We start from the raw sequence: 22,118 nt of genomic DNA on the forward strand, positions 1-22,118 counted from the left end.
AAAACAAAATATGTCGATTTATCAACACTGTGTCAATTATTAGCAATGTAATTTTTCTTTGCCATTTCCATATGTCCGCTCCTAAATTTAGTTGTGAGTTTCAAATAATTTATTTCTACTATCATATCGAAATTTTTTGTTGTAAGATAAAAAGATAAATAGTTAAAGTATATCCAGCCAGATTCTGTAACTGAAAATTTCTTGAATACGTACAGTGTATATGAGAATTAGTCAGTTTCATATTTCCTTTTCATACTTTGATCACGCGTTTAGCATTCTTAATTGATGATATATTTTTCCCCATTACATTGTGCTTCTGGTTCTAGGTAAAACAGTAAATTGTCGACTAATTTGACTAATTTACTCGGTTTAGTACTTAAATGAAAATTCCTATCCTTTTCTTGAGTCACCAACCCAATATTAACTACTGGTCGCCATTACTCATTACTAGTTGCTGACCACATTAACTTTCTTAATACTATTTGTGGACGCATAATCAACAATGGAGTCCATACATTCTTGCGGTTTCTTAAAAATCTTTTACAGCAGTATATATATTTAGAATAAAGTTAATAATTTTTTTTTAAATATGGGTAAAAAACGTAAAACATATAATTTTATGAAAGAAAAGACTATCAGTTTATAAAAAATTACGTTCTTTTTTTAAGTCTCACACTTCACATTATTCTTAAGTATAATGTACGTTTTGTTGTATACATACATTTGTAATATAAAAAGTGCCACTCGATAGAGTTTCTCTTGATATATTATAGTTAATTATCGTTGATTTTTCTTACTTATTGCTAATTTTGTTCGTCACATCATAATTATTGCTAATTGGTTACAATTATATAAAACAAATGACAACCAAATAGGATTTTTTTTAGTACCACCATTGTTTTTATATATGAGAAGCTGAATAAGAAAATAGGAGCGTCTCATATCTTTTCGATGGACTTTTTTTATTTTTCTTCTAACACTAGTGTATCCTTCTCTTTATAAAAACAAACACCCTCTTGTGCTTCTTTCATTCATCTACTCTCCACAAAAAAAAAAAAAATGAACAATTTGACTAGCTCTCTCGAACTCACATCTCTCACACTTGAAGACCCATGGCCTGCTTTCTAACCTAAATTTCCTCGAGAAAAAAAAAAAGAAAAAAAGAGAGCTAAAATCTTGTCTTTTTTTTCTTGGTTTCTTCAAATTTTTTTCTTAAACAAACGTTTTCAAAAATCATGGGTACCGGAGAAAAAACCCTGAAGAGCTTCCAGTTACATCGCAAACAAACAGTCAAAGTCAAAGATGTTCCAAAAGGGTGTTTAGCGATCAAAGTGGGATCTCAAGGAGAAGAGCAACATAGATTTATTGTTCCTGTTTTGTATTTTAACCATCCATTGTTCATGCAGCTGCTGAAAGAAGCAGAAGACGAGTATGGATTCGATCAAAAGGGAACCATCACAATTCCTTGCCACGTGGAGGAGTTTCGTTACGTTCAAGCTTTGATTGATGGAGAGAGGTCGGTTTATAATGGTAACAACCATCACGGTGGCCGTGACCAGTATCATCATCTTGTTGGATGTTTCCGAGCCTGATGATGATAAATTGATGACTGGTGATTTGTATGTGTTCAAATTTTAATATTTGTATGGTTAATCTTGTGGAGTTGTGGAGCCAAAACAGGCCTAACCCATAAAGGAAGTGAATCTTTTTAGTTTTATCAATTTGTAGAATCTTTGTTTTTCTGTAATTTTATGGAGTTTCAAGATAAAAGAATGTTATTGTTTCTGAATTTATTTTATTTTATTGCTTTAGCCCATTTTTGAATGATTGTAGATAAGCATGGCGACGATGATCACAAAGACACAAAGAAAATGACACATTTTGGAAATTTGCTTTCGTTAGACACGTATAACTGAAAACACAATATTAATTCCATTTTAAAAAAAAAACTACAAGGAAATACTCTAAATATCACAAAATTTTAGGCTCACGAATCGTTTCGTATCAATTTTTTTTGTTATGAAAAGTCTTCATAAACATAAAATTTGTGGTATATTGAGATTTGTATTGCCAATGTTGGAAACTAATAAAGCATAAATGTTGTATTCGTTTTCTGAAACAATGTTCAATGTTGTGATATAAGAAAATCTTCTTTTATTTTAGATATTTTAGATATAGACAAAAAAAGAAAGGAAAAGAAAGGAGAGATTCTCTCAAATTATTTTGATGTTTATAAGTATTTTTTATTTTTTTACCTTCCATTGTAACGGCTGGTCCTGTGAAGCATTAAATTTCATATGACTATAAAATCAAAAGAGAATCTACACCTTCCAATGTTAACAGAGTCATTTACTCTCTCATGCGTTAATTTCAAAGATCCTATTTCACCAATCACAAAACCTAACAAAAAGGATGCGACCAAGAAGATTATATATACTATTATTCTACCAAAATTATGCACAGTAGTACTACTCCTAATATATGTTCTATAGAATTTAAAGTTATTTAAATCATTTAATAAGTGAAGTTTGCACAAAAATATCTATACTTGTGAAACAAAAATAGACTATAGTTTTGTAAAGAAGAAGAAATCAAATTATTTATAGAAGAAAATAAAGGGGGTATATGTAGATTCCCTGTTTTCCGTAGACTAATGGGTACGATCGAACCCACTCATCTCACTATCATGATTTGTAATAAATGGTTATGATTCGATTGTCGGCACCAATTGAGAAAAAAGCAAAGGCTTAGCATTTTTTTAGGGGGGTTAAATTATCACTACTTGTTGTTTTGTAACTTTTCATTTCAATTTTTAATTTTGGTGATTAGGACAGCGTAGCTTTATTGTCGTCTTTTGCTTTTTAACCATTCGAAATAGTCTCACTTTGCCATATAATGTAATGGGGTCCTCCTAATGGAGATGATGAAGTGATTAGCTTAAAGAAATACATGAGAAAATGTAAAAAGCAATTAACATAATATATATTTTCCAAATGAATATTGCATGAAACCATATATGTTCATATAATAATATACTTGCGAAAAAAATAAAATAAAAATCACTGAAATCCATCTACCTTATGCACATTTTTTTTTTCTCCTTTTTCATTTTGGTCTTTTCTGTACCTTAAAATTTTGAAATTCTATGATATGATAAAAACAAAAAAAACAAACGGACGAAAATACCCCTCAGAAGTCTAGTTTAACTCTGTTCTGATGAAGACAAAAATATTAAAAACCTAAAAAAAATAGAGAAGAAGGGGACTAGCGAGGTCTTGCGTGAGCAGCACGAAGAGTAACTCCGTGCAAGAATTTGGTGAACCCTACGTAACTCAGCTTCCCGTCACTGCTTCTTACCCATTCTCTCAAGTGCCCATACGCAGACGCACCCACATTCAACTCCTGTATCGATAAACCCATCAGATTAAATTTCCGAAACCAAAACAGATTCTCTCTATGAATGAGGAAACTACAATTATATAACAAACATACCCTAGCTAGTTCTTCGATTGTGATCACTCGGTTTCCTTCGGTTTCAAAATGCTGGAAACCCGCGGTTGCAATCTCTTCCCAAGCTTCAACAGCTTCTAGTTGATGGATGCTAATTGCTGCTGCACAAAACTCTTCAAAATACATCTCCCTATACGCTAGAGATTCCATCTGCCAAACAGATGATCATTAGAAACCAAACTTATCGTTTCATCTTTTATTATCTATGTTAACTAACTCTCTTTTCTCACCGTTTGCAGAATTTCAGGAACCCTTGACTCTCTCATAGCGTCTGTTGCGTTTTGCATAAGCGCCTGCAAGGATTTGAGCTTATTAAAAGCTTTTTTAGTTAAGAAAATCAAGTTATCAGATGTCACCAAAAGGCTCCTTCATTCAGGTTAAGCACTTACCATCTTGAAGTTTTCGAGGGAGACGCTTCCATCTTTGTTTGGTCCCAAGAGCATGAACTGTGCTCTTAGATAGACAAGCTCGTTTTCTGTCAATGCTTTCGCTAGCGCCTGCATTCAATTATTCAACTTACAACTGCTTCAATATACTTCGGGAACTTTATGCCAAAAGAAAAGAGAAGGAAGACGATACCTTTAAAGCAGCACGTCTAAGAGGTGTCGCGTGCAAGTAGGCTTTGACCAGCTTATAGATCAGAATATCTAAAGGAATCACTCGACTATCATCTCGTAACCATGGATGAGCTGAAAATAAGACATAAAAAAAGTTCTGTAAGAATCACAAATATATGAACTCCAAAGTTGCAGTTAAATTGTAATATGTGTAAGAAAAAAACTCACTCAATGCTTGTACTGCAGACATTCGTTTCCTATAGTCTTTGTTGAGAAGTCGTTTCACAAATTCTTTACCTTCTGAAGAACAAGAAGGCCAAGGTATGTCATCATAGTTTGGTTCAGTTCTTAGCACTGTGCGAAAGATTCCAGATTCTGTCCGTGCCCAGAACGGGCGACTTCCACATAAGAGTATATATGTAATAACTCCAATACTCCATATATCAGCCTCAAGACTATATGATCTGTGTAGAACTTCTGGCGCAACATAATAAGCACTTCCAACAATATCATTTAGCCTTTCATCTGTATAGACGACGAGTTAAACAAAAAAAAAATCACGATTAGGCAGCGAAAAGAAAAGTAAAAGTATAGTGAGAATGCCTGAAAGTATGGCACTTCTTACCAGGTCTGATGAAGTCTGAGAGACCAAAATCAATAAGCTTCAAGTCTGAGTCTTCAGAGCTAGATGTAAATAGAAAATTCTGTTGAACAAGGTAATAAGAGTGTTTAGTAATCATGTGTACTGCTGCTAGTGCTAGTGGAGGTAGACAGGGAAAATTTCAGAAAAAGCAGACCTCTGGTTTCAAGTCCCTATGAACAACTCCTTGGAGATGACAAAATGAAACAACAGTTAGAATTTGCACGATAATAGCCTTTGCGTCTTCCTCTGGGTATTTCCCACTCCTAAAACAAGAGAGAATGCAATGTTTGAGCATAGATATGATTAAATGCTCAGCATTAAAATATGGAGACATAGCCAGAGAAAAACCTAAGATTGATCAGACATACCTCGCTAAAATTCTGTCCAAAAGTTCTCCACCCTCACACAACCTGGTCAAGCAGAACCAAACATGGAATAAGTAATTGGTTACAAAGCTATATTCCAAGAAGCGCAGTGCAGGTACTTGTAGCAATGTTACAGCTAAAACATTGAAGAAGAGATAACATATTGTAAAAATAGGAAAGAGACGTACTCCATGACAATGTATACATTATTGGCGTCCTCACATGCATCGTAGTATCTGATTAGATTTTTGTGTCCAGATAATGATTTCAGTAACTTCACCTCCCTGCGAACATCTTCAATTGCAATTGCTGTCGTCATCTGCCAAACAAAGAAAGATAATTCATTCAACAAATCATTTTTTTTTTGCTTGTTTGCTCAATGAGAAAGATAGTACAAGTGTCACCAAAATGTGTCAGACGAGCCTCATTACAAAGATAAGCAGACAAGTGAAGAGACAAATTCCTGAGCATTTGAATTTGATGCCCATACTTTAAAACATTATGTCTTAATGCAGACAAAAGGAATGCCAGGTTATGTTCTCCCCACCACGCAGCCAAACCGAGACTTCTCTATGTTTTCCAAATCATCTTTGTTTTTTAAAGATGGAACAGACAACAAGTATCACATGGAAAGACCATAACATTCATTCAAATCAACAGCTAAGTAATCAAAACGTAACCTAACTGCGAGGAGAACAAGCTTCACTACTAGAACAAATAAACGCTTAAAGAAGACAAGCTCATAAAACATTAGTACATGTAACTCACACTTCAGATTATTTTGATGGTCATCTTGTCCTAATGCAGACAAATCAACAAAAGTTCACATTTTGGTCTACACAACTCTCACTGCCAGACAAAAAGAATTTTCCTATCCAAAGAGACAACACTGTTTGTTTCTCTCAAGAGAATCTACTAGAAGAAAAAGACAATTCACTGCCCCCACAGCCATTATCCAAAACCCAAGAATCTTACTTTCAATAACGAAACCAGCAATGTAAGCATTACTCATTGCAGGTTTCAAAACCCTCCAATAGATTCTTGTAGCATCATCACCAATAAACAAAAATCACACAAAAGGTTATAACTCTACTCAAATACTCATAACACCAATGCCGTAATCCCAAAATCTTTTAAAAGGATGGGGAGAAATTATAAACCTTAGCCTTGGAGATAATCTTGACAGCAATAGGATGATCCTTAATGTCACCCTTCTTGCCACGACCAGAACAAGTATGACCAAAGTGCCCTCGACCCACTTCTTTCCCCAATTCATACTTAGCCCCAAAATTCTTGCCATAACCAAAGCTCTTATCAAGCGACTGTTCTGGCTCAGTGCCTCTCTCCTCAGGGATCGGACCTTCCTTAGGCTTCACTCCAAGCCTTTTGATCAAGGAAGCCTTAATGTGTTTAGCCGGAGAAGGCGGAGGGAAAGGCCGTCGGAAAAACCTCCTGGGAGTGGAGGTTCTCGCCGGAGAAGGAGAGACACCGGAGGGAAGAGGACTGGCTGATCCGTGAGGGAAAGGACTAGGCCAAGGACTCGGATTCGAAGACCTAGCAGGAGTGTTCTTAGCTCGTCCGTAATTAACCGGAGTAAAAGGCTGAATCTGATTCCCATCACCGGAGACTACATAAGTAGTCGTATTAGCTTCTTCTTCTTCACCATTCTGCTTACTCTGATTAACCTTCCCGTAACATTGCCCCATCTCCCACACCAAACACACAAAAAAAAAAAAAAAAAAAAAAANCTCAGGCTCAGTGCCTCTCTCCTCAGGGATCGGACCTTCCTTAGGCTTCACTCCAAGCCTTTTGATCAAGGAAGCCTTAATGTGTTTAGCCGGAGAAGGCGGAGGGAAAGGCCGTCGGAAAAACCTCCTCGGAGTGGAGGTTCTCGCCGGAGAAGGAGAAACACCGGAAGGAAGAGGACTGGCTGATCCGTGAGGGAAAGGACTAGGCCAAGGACTCGGATTCGAAGACCTAGCAGGAGTGTTCTTAGCTCGTCCGTAATTAGCCGGAGTAAAAGGCTGAATCTGATTCCCATCACCGGAGACTACATAAGTAGTCGTATTAGCTTCTTCTTCACCATTCTGCTTACCCTGATTAACCTTCCCGTAACATTGCCCCATCTCCCACACAAACACAAAATAAAAATCAAAACTTTCAGAAACAAAATTGATGCAACATAGAGCGAGTAACGGATCGGATCAAAAGGAAGAGAGATCTAAATTGGAAGAAAACGATAAACGTAAGAATGAGAAGAAGAAGAAGCAGAAGCAGAGACGACAAAACAAAGGTAAGAAGAAGAAGAAGAAGAAGAAGAAGAAGTGTTAAAAGAGACAAAAGAGAAACCAAAGTGACAGAGAGAGAGAACGGAACAGAACAGAACAGAACGGAACGGTGGTGTGTTTTTGCGTAGTAAAAGAACGACTAAGAACCGTCGGATTAAAATCTGAGATGTTGAAAATGGAAGGTGGAGATCTCGATGTTGTGAACCATTTAACTCGTTCTAGTATTCAACAACTACCTTCCGCTACTCCAGTATTATTATTTACTTCATTTCTTAATCCCTATTTTGTTTAATTTAATCATTTTCTTTTTGTCTTTATGTTTTTTTTTTTAATTTGTGAATTTTTTTACGTAGGTTGGGAGATTGGCTACGGAGTTTGTTGTATAATACAACTTGTATTCCTTAATTTTTTGTTTTTTAAACATCATATATATAAAGCAAATTATAATATTGGCGCGTAATTTCATAACCGTTTTTAAGTTTTAACACCAAATTTATCATATCCGTCTGATTTAGAAAAATAGTAATACTAACGATTTTATAATTGTGCATATAAATATTATCTACACTAATATCTACTTAAAGAAAATATAATAATGACATATAAATTACTTTTTAAGTAAAATAATCTATTAAATTATATCCAAAAAAAGGAATTGTATTGACAAGATATTGAGATTGGCTTCTTATTGATTTTTTTTTTTTTGTATTTTGGCAATTATACAAATGTTTTAGAAAAGTATACATTGGAATATATAGATATGTAAAACCATTAAATTTAGTTATTTTGACTATGTTATTTGGGGTAAAAGCATCTAAGAAATTAGTTTTACATATCAATATGAGTTTTTTTTTGGGTTCAACGTACCAATATGAGTTGGATAAACAAATTTTTATTTGTCCTTATGTCTTTTTCTTTTCTTATTATATGATAGTACAAGTTCTTTTGACGCTTCCCTTTTTCCTTTAAATGTTTTGTCTTTTGTTACTTTCTGAGTATTTTTTGCCGTTTCCTTATTTAAATTTGTAAGATATTTATCATTTTTATTTTTTTAAAAACTACTAAAACGGAGTTTATAAAGAAGGGTGGATTTGTTACCACCACGTGGCTTATTACTATTGGATGTAACTACAACGAGGTTTTTACACGTACGATTCTCACGACATCTTATAATGCGACCTGGTCGTCGGAGTATTTTATCCTACGTGGCAAGATCTTGACCGTACAGTAGAGTGCTTTTAAATGTAATTTATTTGCGATTAAACACAAGACGTGATTACAGCTTTTTCTCGAAATTGAAATTCTTTTGTACATCCTTCTAAATTACTATTATTTTTATCAAATTAATTATCAACGCTTTTTCAGGAAAAGTATTCATTTTTCGACATTAAAAAAGTTATGCTGTTGGAAAAAAATAAAAAATAATAATGTGTCTTATCTTTCAAGATAGTACAGTATCAATTAAATTAGTTCTATCTACAAACTTTCCTTCTTCGTCTTTGTGGAAAGATAATTTACATTGAAATTAATATTCTGTAGAATTGTATATAAATCTGACAGTATTAATTAGGCCTGGGCATTCGGTTAACCATTCGGTTTCGGTTCGGTTGTATTCGGTTTCGGTTATTTTGGATATAGTAATATAGTAACCATTTGGATATTTATGAAATTTCGGTTTAGTTCGGTTCGGTTTCTTTCGGTTCGGTTTCTTTCGGTTCGGTTTCGGTTTGGTTATTTAAATAAATAACCATAACTAACATAAATTATATTAACATTAACCAAATAAACCAAATATAACCAAAACTAACCGAATATAACCAAAATTAACCAAATATACAATAACAAAAATACAAAAAAGGGAAAAATATTGATTCAATTTTACAAAATAGTATTTAACTTTGTAAATTCAAAATAATAACATTTACATATATTGATTATTTAAAATATTTAATTGTTTTGAATCTAGAAATAATTTATATTTTAAGTTTATTTTATAGTTTTGCATAATATTAAGTATATAATATTTGATATCTTCTAGGTTTTCGGATATTTCGGTTAACCATTTAATTGTCGGTTCGGTTCGGTTCGGTTTCGGTTAGTTTGGATATAGATTTTTACTAACCATTCGGGTATTTGAAGAATTTCGGTTCGGTTCGGTTTAGTTTTTTTCGGTTCGGTTTCGGTCGGTTATTTGGTTATCGGTTATTTTGCCCAGCCCTAGTATTAATTTTCTGTGATTGTGTTTTTACTTAACGTTTTTAAAAAGAGGTTATCGTATCATATCCTTCATCTCTACCATTTCTGCTTGATTTTGTGGTTCCTAGCTAAAAATAGTGTGACAATAAATCCAATCATAAAATTAAATTATACTATTGGTAATTTAATTGGTAAAGCGACGTCTATAACGAGACTTAACACAAACATTACTATCAAGTATCAAGTAGGTAAGAGGCAGCTTATCTTTGAATTTATTTTGACAGATAAAGCTCGAAATAAATTAGTATAACCAAAATTAAAACCATTAAACGTTTTAGAAGTAACCATTTGTTTGTATCCGCAGAAAAAAAAAATACAGAATAATTTTACATCAATAGTTGTCCATAACGCCGAACCATAGTATAATTTCTAATATGTCAAATTTTCTAACATGTAAAATTATAAAGAAATAAAATAAATGTAAATGGGAAATTGAATCCACCTAAATAATAAGTCGGAATAAACCATCCAATTAGGCCGCACTAAAATATTGAACCGACTTAAAGTTAGTCCAACAACATCGCACTTGTTTTAATTTTAATTTGTATTTTATATAAAAAGTCAAGACTAACATTAGAGGTCGACAAATATGAAGAACGGTAGAGAAGAAAGTAACATCTTAATACTATTTTCTGTAGAAATTTTGCTAAAAAAAAAAAAGTACTAACTACCTTCATGTGATATCAGGGCATCATTGATGGGACAACTTTTTTTTGTGTTCTTAGATTAAATATATAGTGAAAATAATGTTAGATTAGTTGTTAAAATCATAGGTAAAAAAAATAGGAGAACTAATTATGGTGTTTTAGAATAAAGATATAGTGAAATAATATTTTTAAACATATTATAAATTATAAAAACTTATAAAATAACATTTAAATTGCTTACTTATATAAAAGCAATTGTATACTTATAAATTAATATAATATTCTTAAACATATTACAAATTATAAAAACTTATAAAATAACATTTAAATTGCTNATTGTCGGTTCGGTTCGGTTCGGTTTCGGTTAGTTTGGATATAGATTTTTACTAACCATTCGGGTATTTGAAGAATTTCGGTTCGGTTCGGTTTAGTTTTTTTCGGTTCGGTTTCGGTCGGTTATTTGGTTATCGGTTATTTTGCCCAGCCCTAGTATTAATTTTCTGTGATTGTGTTTTTACTTAACGTTTTTAAAAAGAGGTTATCGTATCATATCCTTCATCTCTACCATTTCTGCTTGATTTTGTGGTTCCTAGCTAAAAATAGTGTGACAATAAATCCAATCATAAAATTAAATTATACTATTGGTAATTTAATTGGTAAAGCGACGTCTATAACGAGACTTAACACAAACATTACTATCAAGTATCAAGTAGGTAAGAGGCAGCTTATCTTTGAATTTATTTTGACAGATAAAGCTCGAAATAAATTAGTATAACCAAAATTAAAACCATTAAACGTTTTAGAAGTAACCATTTGTTTGTATCCGCAGAAAAAAAAAATACAGAATAATTTTACATCAATAGTTGTCCATAACGCCGAACCATAGTATAATTTCTAATATGTCAAATTTTCTAACATGTAAAATTATAAAGAAATAAAATAAATGTAAATGGGAAATTGAATCCACCTAAATAATAAGTCGGAATAAACCATCCAATTAGGCCGCACTAAAATATTGAACCGACTTAAAGTTAGTCCAACAACATCGCNTATAAATGAAATATTTTGTTTTTTCCAAAAAATCTCGTCCAATCACATGAAGCCACATCAAATAAGAACTGAGCTTAAATCAGTTCTACATAAAAAACTAAAAAAAGTGTTCTAAACCACTATTTATTATTTTTATAATTTTTTTGGGTTTAAAACACGAAAGGTGTTCTCCCATTAATGATGGCATAGCGTATGTTTCAAGAACTCTACGTTTGGATTTATGTCCAATGGTCAACGGTTATTCGTTTNTGTATTTTATATAAAAAGTCAAGACTAACATTAGAGGTCGACAAATATGAAGAACGGTAGAGAAGAAAGTAACATCTTAATACTATTTTCTGTAGAAATTTTGCTAAAAAAAAAAAAGTACTAACTACCTTCATGTGATATCAGGGCATCATTGATGGGACAACTTTTTTTTGTGTTCTTAGATTAAATATATAGTGAAAATAATGTTAGNCGTCAGTAGTTTAAATAGTGACATGTGGTCTTAAAAAAACATATATTTAAATCCGCCAATCAAATATACTCTTTAGTTGAGTAAAATGACACAATATTCCCTTTCAATTTTTTTAAAATTAATTCGTTGATTAAAAAAAAAATTAGAAACAAAAATTGTCGTTAACGTTGAAATTAAAATCACCAGGACTCAGGTCAAACATCTACGAACCTAGATAATTTAGCTACACATATATAATGTTGACGGGTTCAATTGTTCAATAGCCTATATAAAATCGGTGCCAGAACCTACATAACCAGCCCAATACATTTAAGCCCAGTGTGTCGTTTACGAATTATTCTGTGTATAAAGGCCGAAATGGGTCCAATGTCAACCCGTTTCCAGGCCTAATTCTCAATGAACCAACTTCCAGAAATATCATATCTACAATTTAAGTTTAAACTTTTCGATAAACACGATTGATATTCATAAACACAACAATTTGAGACCACAATTCCCACTAAGAAAATATTACTATAATACGCACAATTTTTGTATGAATTTCCTAGTCAGGTACGGGTAGGATCTGATTAGATCTTGGGTTTTTTTTTCTGAATTTATAATAATTAAATTAGAAATATTGAAAGCATGAGTATTATAATTGGTCAGTTGTAGCTTAAGGACTAAATCAAACGAAACACTGAATGAAAAGGCCACTTGTCTTCTCTAGACAGTAGACACTATAGTTGGTGTGGTTTCGGTTAAAGTCGTTGCCACAACACCTAAATCTAGTGACGAAACAAATTAAGAACCAAAGAGTAACTTTGAAGCTAACATTATTAAACAACCATACGAATATGTGTCAATATCACTATCTATATATAAACTTCATAATTATTAGAATCCGTTTTCTATACATACATGCGTACGTGTATGTTGTTGCATTGTTGTTTATTGTTTATTTTTATTTAAAATAATTAAATTATTTTATACTTTTGCTTCTTGCAGAAGCATGCAGTCGAAACATTTGGACCGGCGTTTTTTGGAGTTGTTGGATTGTTGGAATCATGTGAAAATTTCAGCATACGCATATACATTATACCTATATTTTATTGTGTGTTTTGTTTTTTTTTTACTTATTTTTCGTCTATTTTTTTGGTTAAAGCTAAAATCTTTCTTTTCATTTTGGATCATTCAGTAGCTCAGAGTGTAACTTAAGAGCTATAACCTTTTTTCCGTAATTTCTTCACATGGAATCACGATCTGAGACCGTAAAACTATGCATAGCTATAAATTCTCTTACTATCTGAATTTTGTAAACTGATATTCACAGAAATCCAAATAATGTACGGATCCATGATGAATTGATGATAATAAGTCAATTAATACATTCACACTAGCTATAAGAAAGTCAATAATTTGGTTTACTGAAAAAAATAGATAATATATCGTATACAAAAAAATACCTATTATAAAAACAGACCATTACGACAAAAATCTGCCGAATATGTTTTTCGATCTTATATACAAAATTCACTGATGCGTTATTTGTTTGTCGATTTTCATAATTAACAAATGGTGTCGGATCACTTGAAATGCACTCTTCGATGTGTGCATCCAGCCAAATCTGGCCATAATTTAATTAATGAATTGTTATATTAGCGTTTGTTTACTATCTAAGTTTTTGTTTCTTATATTGGCATCCTAACTTAAAAATGGAATGATTACAACAAACAAAATATAAATGATAGTATTTTATTAGTTACATTTTGGCTTTTATCATTAAAATGGCTAAACCCATCAGCATACATGTTTTATTTGTCGCTAAGTATCAAAGCCATCTTTGGTCATAGATTCCGCGCATGCATTTTTATAACTCCACTAACCATCTCAATATTTTATTTCCCTGCTATAATTTGATCTCTTTGACCAATAACCTTAGATATACCTTAACTTCCTAAATATACACATATTGATCACATTTATTTATACAAATATTCTCAAAACTTAATTAAAAATGACTGTACATGGAATAACACAGATGGTTAGCGAGTATTGTATATATTTGTATATCACTGCATTCTGTTTTTTTAATAATAGATGTTTTGGAAAAGAAAAAATATCAAAAAATACAAATGTATATATTTGTATGCAAATTTTGTATAACATTCTATTTCAGAGTGAGTATTGTAGATCTCATCTTACTGCAATAATTTCCAACACACTACTGCAATGCATGAGATGCGGTTGTTAAAAATGACATTTAACATTAGTTATTGCTCTTAAAAGTAAAAAGTTTTTTTAAGTGGCAAACATTTGTCCGCCTCGACGGGAATGATTAAAACATTTTTAAATAATCACAAAAACAAAAACTGCACTGTTGCTTTTCCTAAAGAAACTTTATGCTAAATTTAAAATTTTATATTGTAAAAGTGACAATTAACAAGGTAACACACGCTGAGAAGTGAAAAACCAGTAGAGGTATATTAAATTCGGTTAAGGAAATGAAGTTTGATTTTTAACCAATATGTACTGATGTAGTAGTAAGACTAAAGAGAAGATAACATCAAATCTATAGTAGGAAGATTAGGGTAATAAATTACTAATTCCTTCCATATACGTAGTAACATATACAGGAGCCATCACGTGAAGCGTCGGATTGTTTGTTATAATGTCTTCATCGTACGGCAAACGCGATGAATTGAAACAGAAGACATCACGTGAACCACTGCCCATTTAATGCGAATCGTTAACTATATGGTCTCGAATTTTATTTTATTTTCTAACCAAAAGAATACTAATACTGTATCTTCTACGGCGCAATTAATTACTCTCTAAATAATTGTAGCCTCTTGATAATAAATGAGCAGCTGGATTGGACTTAATTTGGAGAAGAAAGCAATCATTCATGACCTACATAAATTAAAACCGAAAACGATGACTAGTTTATCATTTAGAATGATAAACAAGAATTATTTTGATAGGATTTAGTAGTCTAATTATGAAAAGAAAAAGATTATACCAATAATGCTGATATCGAATAAACACAGCACGATCGTTTTACAATAATCTACAACTAAACAAATAAATAACGCGTTTGTTTTTTTATCTTGAGCTATATATAGAAGCACGACTTGAGCTATCTCTATATGAGTATTATAAAATATGTTGTCACTGAGGGTTTACTAGATTAGTAGATTGTACGAAGAAAAACACAAAATAATTAAACCTTCATTTTTTATATTACCTTCATATAATTTAACTTAGCGGATCATGAAAGTTAGAATCAATACGATACAAAATGTTTTGTAGTGTATTTGACATGATAAAAGAACCAATGCACATGTAACCATGTGATAACGTATTCCGAAAACAAAAAATAGCCAAGACACTACAGCGAAGTCTTCCTTTGTGATGTCGAGTTACATACGTCGCCCCCACTTAACAACGACGTCGTATAGGTTTAATCATTAATGATGCTTTAATTTATAATCAATCGAACAAAAAAAAAATACTGTATGTATATACCATATATATACGTTCTAATTGGTAAAAAAAAAAAAAAAAAAAAAAAGCCGAAAGGGAAGAAACCTAATCTTAACATGACTCGCAGAGGCTCTCGAGCGTTAGAAACAAATTACTTAACCCTTAACAATGTCAATATAAAACAAAAATCAAAGAAAGCTCCAAAAAATAACACTGACTCGTATGTCCCCCATTCTTACTTGTCAGTTGTCACCCATCTCATCTAATCATCTCCTAGGCAGCGTCACGAGCCGACTACTAAACTAGTAGTATAACCTAATCTTATCATGAGACATTTCTATTTTATCTTTAAATTCATTTTTTTTTCACCGCAGTAAATTTACTTCATATAAGTTGATATCATTTTCATTTACGTCTCCGTCACTCTTTCTCCCTATCCACTAAACACAGATCCCAAAAAAGAAAACATAGTGAGAAAAATAAAATAGAAAGAATCGTCCCTTTGTTTCCACGCAATTATATCTGTAAAATTTTTCCTTCGTTTTGCTCACATTTTCTTTCTCACCGAACAATCTCTTATATCTCTCTATCTCTTTTTCTTTCTCTCACATTCAAAGCTTCTTCTTCTTCTTCTTCTTACCTCTACAATTAATTACCATTACATTCTCTCATATTTCTCCCTTACAAGAAAACAAACGATGACAAACTTTTCCCGGTCCAAATCCACAGGAACTATCGGGTTTAAACCGAGCCGACCCGGTCCAGACATATACGAGAACATCCACAAGAACTATGAAGGCGAGTACGAAGAAGAAGAACATAGCACTACGAGCACAGACTACTACGACGCTTCGACGCCGTTGAGCTCACACGCGTCAAGATCCGGGAACGGATCCGCGGGGTCGGGTCAGCTAACGATCGTAGACCTTCTTGCGGCGGTTCTAAGGAAGTCGCTGGTGATGTCGTGCACCATGGAGAGAAGGGACGATGACGTGGCGGCAGCGTCGTCTATGGATATAGGTTGGCCGACGGAGGTTAAGCACGTGAGTCACGTGACTTTTGACCGGTTTAATGGTTTTCTCGGTCTTCCTTCTGAGCTCGAACCGGAGGTTCCTCCTCGAGCTCCTAGCGCCAGGTCCGTTGTTAATTAATTTAATTATTGCCACGACTAGATTAGTATATATTTACATTTTAATTCTGAGGTTATGAATGAGGGGTACAGTATTATTGCATGTTTTTTTTTTTGCTCTTCAATAAATTAGTAAGAAAGGAGAAATTAAATAAATATATTTCATAGCTGGATATCTGTATGGCATGTTACTGTGTTGGATAGAATCATTAAGATGGTTGCTTGTTTGGATTTAAATGCATGATTACGACACTCTCGTTTCCTCACAGAAGAAGATTCTCTTTTTGTTTTTCTATATAAAAGATCTATATATTTAAGAACCATTTTATTCTAACCCACACAAACAATATGAAAACATTTAAGTTTCTAACCTTTTGGTTGAAAAAACAGTATGAAACTATTTAGACATAAAGATTGGTCTTTAAACAACTTATGGCCTGAAGGAGTGGTGATTGAGTGACTCATGGGGCTCTAAACTTGATTAGAATAATTTGGGATCTACCACGATTACACAACAACTTTGGTTTAAAAAAAGAAAAATTTGTAACCAGACTGGTTTAAAAAAAGGAACTTTTTTGTTTGTTTGTTTGTAAAATCGACTTTTCCGTGGATGCTGGACTTGTGAAGTAAAAGACTGATTAATTCTGATTAAAACTTGTGAGGTCATTTTACTAAGTTGGTTACTATATCATGATCGGTTTTTAATTTCTAATTATTGATTGAGCGTATGGGTTTCTCTTGATTCATTTATATAAGTAAAGTATGGGTTTTTTACATATAATCAAACTTATTGGTTTACACTTTAAACCAGACTAGTTTGTCTTTATAAGTAATTTTTTTTTTTTTTTTTTTTTTTTTTTTTTTTTTTTTTTTTTTTTTTTTTTTTTTTTTTTTNAGTCAATGCAATGCTCATACGACGACAGAGGAAACAGTGTCCCAACAATCCTCCTCAGGATGCAAAAACGTCTATACACTGAAGGAGGTCTTAGAGTAAAGTTTCCACCCTCTTCTGTTTTGTGAAACTTTTGGATTATTCTGGAATTAAAAGAGTTCATGATAAAATGTGTGATTGTTTGTTACCTTAAGGCAGAAGGAATATTCCGAATAAATCCAGACAACGGCAAAGAAGAGCATGTCCGGAGGCAGCTAAACCGCGGTGTGATACCACGTGGAATTGACGTTCATTGCTTGGCTGGTTTAATAAAGGTGTGTTAAGAAACGTTTTTTTAGTTAGTTTCTATGACATTTTAAGTGTTCAAAGAAGTTGATAATTTTTTTTCGGTTTTTGGATTGAATCAGGCTTGGTTTAGGGAGTTACCTACAGGAGTGCTTGATGTGTTGACACCAGAGCAAGTGATGAGGTGTAACACAGAGGATGATTGTAGCCGGCTTGTGACTCTACTTCCTCCGGTTGAATCTGCGCTTCTCGACTGGGCCATCGGTCTAATGGCTGATGTTGTGGAGCATGAACAGTTCAACAAAATGAATGCTCGCAATGTAGCCATGGTCTTTGCCCCAAACATGACTCAAGTCAGTAATATTTCTTTTAACGAAGGCTTTGTTACTTTGCTTATAGCTTTTGATTCTCATGAACATCTTTTTGATATTGTAGATGGCAGATCCTTTAACTGCACTGATCCATGCGGTGCAAGTGATGAACTTTCTAAAGACTTTAATCTTAATGAACCTCAAAGAGAGGGAAAACGCAGACGCGAAAGCAAGGTGGCTAGAGAAACAAACATCTGATCCATCAGAAGAATGGGAATCACAACACTCTGAGATATTAAGCCCTGAGAAACCCAACAATAATAACCCTAAGTTCTTGAGAGTGGCTACTCTCTGTAGGTTAGAGGCTGACAATGAAGAAGAGTTTTGGAACGTGAAGAAGAGAAACGATAACGAAGCTGTTTTAGATGCTTCGTCGGGTAATAAAAACATCGGACCAGTACAGAAGCTGAGTAAGCATCCATTGTTTCAGTTAAGCAAATCCACGAAGAAAACTTTTGTAAGTAATCGAGATGAAGGAAGAAAAGGACGAGAAGCTTGGGGTTCACGTCTCTCTTCTTTGCCGTGGTAAAATTTTCTTACCTCACTTTTAATGTTACCTGTGTTTTTTGAAGAGTGTAAAAAATATTGTGAAATATGATTATAGGTGTTAGTTGTTTGAAATAGGGATAAATTTCTATCCAAACAATTCAGAAGTGGAAACAAGTGTAACCGAGTTCTATTATATTAGAGAAAACTCATACTCTATTTACAAGAAAAACAGAGTTATTCACTACTCCAACAACAGAGTCAAAACAAAGTCGTCGTCTCTGTTCTTATTAGCTAATTTTAAAGAGTCTTCTTCTAGTAAACAAAGTTCAGGAAGATCATATTATCATAAAAAGGTTTATATGAGAAATTTGACCACTAGACTGGCTAGTATCAAAATGTTTTGGGTAATTAAGTCCCAATCATAGATCTTGTAATCCGTGTCAATTCATATCATGAGATTCTGAAAACAAATAACTAAGAGCAAATTAAATTCAACATTTAGTCACAAAGATTGTTGCATGAATTATACTATATTCATGCATTTATTCTCCAATTCTTCTTACAAACCTATTCATCCTTCTTAAATTCAACATTAGAATCTTCAAATTAGACTTTTATTGATGTGAAACTAGTATTATGGACCAGAGTTTTCTTTGACATTTTTCCTCATGTTTCAACTTGAAGGCAGTTTCACTATACCACCACAGTAGAAATCATTTTCAGCAACAAGTATTCAAAAAATAAAATTTAAAAGGAGAAAAAAATTAATGGCATTTTTCGTCATGGTGATAATGAAATAGATCAAATTCAGAGAGACCTTTAAAATTTTGAAATAGTGAATCAAATAAAATACAAGCGATAGTATATCCTCGTTCGTCCATGTGAAAATGCTTTATTACAGTTATTGGGTATCAATGAATAAAAACTAGGAAATATATTCGTAGGTCCCTCACACTATGATAAGAGTCAGTCATCTACTTACTTTGTCACTATCAGAAGTCGAATTACATTAAAATCGGACAGTAACCTTCTTCTTCTTTTGGTCATGTAGAAAAATCTAAGCTAATTACTACCAGTTAGCAGGGAACATTTGAATGCTAAGTACAGTTATGCTTCTTTTTCTATACCTATCCTTCATCTTTCTTTCTTTCTTTCTTTCTTTCTTTTTTATTCCCCTCACATTTGAGTCTTAACAAAAAAATCTTTAATCATAATCTAAACTAAAGAGAGTACATCTTTATCAAATAAAAAATAAAAAAAACTAAAGAGAGTACATGAGTGTTTGGCTAGTGGTGAACGTCATGCCTTTCCAAATTAAAGGATCGAATAGTCTGGATCCCCCCTTGTTTGAGTTTTTTGGTTGAGAGGAACTTTAAACGAAGTTTTGGTGGAAGTATTTGAAAAGTCGAAAATGTTAAGTATAGACTCAAATAGTACAACGATACAATCAATGCACATCAGAACTAATGAAACACACAGAACAAATACAGCATAACAAATATTGAATGCATCCTGACTTAGTGCTAGCCACATAATTATAAATGTGGTTACAGCCAGCTAAGTTTGATGTTTTGAACATGAACGATGGGGTAACATCCAGAGTTCTGTGTGGATCTTCATAACTCATAAGCACAATAGCTGTTGGTGAAAGTGCATGGCGGCTTATCATATATTGTTCTGTGTGGATCTCCGAAATGCATATGCTGAGAATGAGCATCATGCATTGCATAGTGTTAGAGACGGTCTTCCAGAGCCCAAGACCCGCTATGTAGAAGCAGTTCAATGGGTTGAAAATATCTGCATATATGGCTAAATTCAATATGAAATGTCGTATATATAGCATTTACTTACATATCTAATTTTTATCAATTACAATGAGAGTTCGTACATATATTGGATACAACAATATCCTGCTGCGAAATAATTGTGACTTTATACGTAGTTTTTGATAAATTAAATGGCCCAACTAACACACCAGAAGCGTACGAGTACACTGTCTCAATATTTGTTCGTCACTGGTCCACTTCCAACTTGGCCAGCCACTGACCACTTCAACTACAATTTAAAATGGACTGACATATCTCCAACCAAACACTGACCCGTAATAAATTATACCTATTTTTGAAGTCTTTTCTCTTTTCTACTTTCCTCTTTTGGATTCATTAATTAACTACATAAATCAGTTTGAGGAAGATCACATGATTCTAATACTCCATGCGAAATTAATTAGTTAATTAATGGTATGTAAGTGTACAACCGGTGTGGTGCATCTATGCAAAACAATCATACCACAAATAATTGGTATACATGTTTGGTAATAAATATGTTAACAATTACTATGGTGAAAATGTATAAATAGTGAATTGAGATAACTTTAAACTCGTGATCAAACCTATTTTTATTTTCATTGTTTGAAATGGTTCGATTCATATGTTCTTGTACGTACCACAATAATTTTTTTACACCAAGCACAAAAGACGACCATATTTCAAAAGGTGCGTTCACCTATTTGTACAACTTGCGGAAAAGATAAGATATAAGATGCAGACCGCGTTTTCCGCGGTACAAACGCCTTAACGCCAACACTATTCATATCCTAGAACCTAGATGTATTGATTACGCTGCTTATAAATTAAAACCCACCCAGTGACCAATTGTTTCTCATATGTGCATTGCAATGGCAGATTTTAAGCATCTTTTGCTCATTATTATCCTCTTGTCTCTCTTTGAGCTTGATCTACTTCAATTTCACCATAACTTCTTCTCTTCTTTTCCGGTCAAGATCAGCTTACTCATCATATCCATCTTCTTCTATGTCTACTCAACCACCCGGTCTAAACCGATTTACCTCGTAGATTTCTCATGTCACCAACCCACGGACTCTTGCAAAATCTCATCCGAAACGTTCTTCAACATGGCCAAAGGCGCTCAACTCTACACCGATGAAACAATCCACTTCATGACGAGGATACTAAACCGGTCCGGTTTAGGAGAGGATACGTACGCCCCACGTTGCATGTTAACCTCTCCACCAACTCCATCAATGTTCGAGGCTAGACATGAAGCCGAACTAGTCATCTTCGGAGCTCTTAACTCACTATTCAAGAAAACCGGAGTCGAACCGAGAGAAGTCGGAATCTTCATTGTAAACTGCAGCTTGTTTAACCCTAACCCATCACTCTCGTCCATGATCGTAAACCGCTACAAGCTCAAAACCAACGTCAAAACCTACAATCTCTCCGGTATGGGATGCAGCGCCGGTGCAATCTCCGTCGATCTCGCCACAAATCTACTTAAAGCAAACCCTAATACCTATGCAGTCATTGTTAGCACCGAGAACATGACTTTAAGCATGTATCGAGGTAACGACCGGTCAATGTTAGTTCCTAACTGTCTATTTCGGGTAGGTGGCGCTGCGGTTATGCTCTCCAACCGAAGCCAAGACCGAGTCCGGTCAAAGTACGAGTTGACTCAACTCGTAAGGACTCACAAAGGCGCTAGCGATAAACATTACACTTGTGCTGACCAAAAAGAAGATGATAAAGGTATCGTTGGAGTCTCACTCTCTAAAGAACTAACAGTTGTTGCTGGTGACACGTTAAAGACGAATCTAACTGCACTTGGTCCGCTCGTTCTGCCTTTATATGAAAAGCTCCGGTTTGTTCTCTTCATGGTAAAGAGCAAGCTTTTCCGTTTAAAGGTTAGTCCATA

The 22,118-nt window shown here is 33.6% G+C and overlaps 4 protein-coding genes across 6 annotated transcripts in view; 3 read left to right on the plus strand and 1 right to left on the minus strand.

Moving 5' to 3' along the window:
* Positions 965–1,791, plus strand: LOC104783253 (auxin-responsive protein SAUR32-like). The gene has a single exon (XM_010508383.2). It carries the CDS (start codon positions 1,236–1,238, stop codon positions 1,590–1,592), a length of 357 nt encoding a protein of 118 aa, XP_010506685.1. The 5' UTR covers positions 965–1,235; the 3' UTR covers positions 1,593–1,791.
* LOC104783254 (CDPK-related kinase 3-like) lies at positions 3,098–7,396 on the minus strand. Of its 2 annotated transcripts, XM_019245115.1 has the most exons (12): positions 6,838–7,396; positions 6,236–6,414; positions 5,264–5,394; positions 5,079–5,120; positions 4,865–4,973; positions 4,693–4,771; positions 4,296–4,592; positions 4,090–4,199; positions 3,900–4,007; positions 3,741–3,803; positions 3,493–3,660; positions 3,098–3,402 (listed from the first exon to the last, which is right to left on the minus strand). In XM_019245115.1, exons 1-12 carry the CDS (start codon positions 7,199–7,201, stop codon positions 3,265–3,267), a joined length of 1,788 nt encoding a protein of 595 aa, XP_019100660.1. In that variant the 5' UTR covers positions 7,202–7,396; the 3' UTR covers positions 3,098–3,264. The 2 variants fall into 2 exon arrangements, with proteins under 2 accessions (XP_019100660.1, XP_010506686.1); XM_010508384.1 differs by lacking the exon at positions 6,838–7,396 and having other exon boundaries at positions 6,236–6,816.
* LOC104783255 (rho GTPase-activating protein 3-like) lies at positions 15,667–18,564 on the plus strand. The gene is made up of 7 exons (XM_010508385.2): positions 15,667–16,376; positions 16,539–16,565; positions 17,127–17,130; positions 17,268–17,360; positions 17,457–17,576; positions 17,670–17,900; positions 17,983–18,564. Exons 1-7 carry the CDS (start codon positions 15,940–15,942, stop codon positions 18,445–18,447), a joined length of 1,377 nt encoding a protein of 458 aa, XP_010506687.1. The 5' UTR covers positions 15,667–15,939; the 3' UTR covers positions 18,448–18,564.
* The window catches only part of LOC104783256 (3-ketoacyl-CoA synthase 13), a 2,695-nt gene continuing 1,572 nt past the window's right edge, over positions 20,996–22,118 (plus strand). The window contains exon 1 of one of the 2 annotated variants that reach the window (XM_010508387.1): positions 20,996–22,107. In XM_010508387.1, coding sequence (XP_010506689.1) covers positions 21,073–22,107 — 1,035 coding nt within the window. In that variant the 5' untranslated portion in view covers positions 20,996–21,072. The remainder of the gene's footprint in view (positions 22,108–22,118) is intronic. The other variant, XM_019245116.1, reaches the window with a different exon arrangement.

The sequence above is a fragment of the Camelina sativa genome, chromosome 4 (assembly GCF_000633955.1).
Source record: "Camelina sativa cultivar DH55 chromosome 4, Cs, whole genome shotgun sequence".
In the NCBI taxonomy this organism is placed as follows: Eukaryota; Viridiplantae; Streptophyta; class Magnoliopsida; order Brassicales; family Brassicaceae; genus Camelina; species Camelina sativa.

Excerpts from the sequence above, each read along its gene's own strand:
- LOC104783253 (XM_010508383.2), top strand. The coding sequence starts at position 1,236 with ATGGGTACCGGAGAAAAAACCCTGAAGAGCTTCCAGTTACATCGCAAA.
- LOC104783254 (XM_010508384.1), bottom strand. The coding sequence starts at position 6,781 with ATGGGGCAATGTTACGGGAAGGTTAATCAGAGTAAGCAGAATGGTGAA. Across the intron at positions 5,395-6,235 it reads AGATTATCTCCAAGGCTAAG|ATGACGACAGCAATTGCAAT; the intron begins GTTTATAATTTC and ends TTTGTTTGGCAG. Across the intron at positions 4,974-5,078 it reads TTGGACAGAATTTTAGCGAG|GAGTGGGAAATACCCAGAGG; the intron begins GTATGTCTGATC and ends CTCTTGTTTTAG.
- LOC104783255 (XM_010508385.2), top strand. The coding sequence starts at position 15,940 with ATGACAAACTTTTCCCGGTCCAAATCCACAGGAACTATCGGGTTTAAA. Across the intron at positions 16,377-16,538 it reads CCTCGAGCTCCTAGCGCCAG|CTGGATATCTGTATGGCATG; the intron begins GTCCGTTGTTAA and ends TATATTTCATAG. Across the intron at positions 17,577-17,669 it reads GCTTGGCTGGTTTAATAAAG|GCTTGGTTTAGGGAGTTACC; the intron begins GTGTGTTAAGAA and ends GGATTGAATCAG.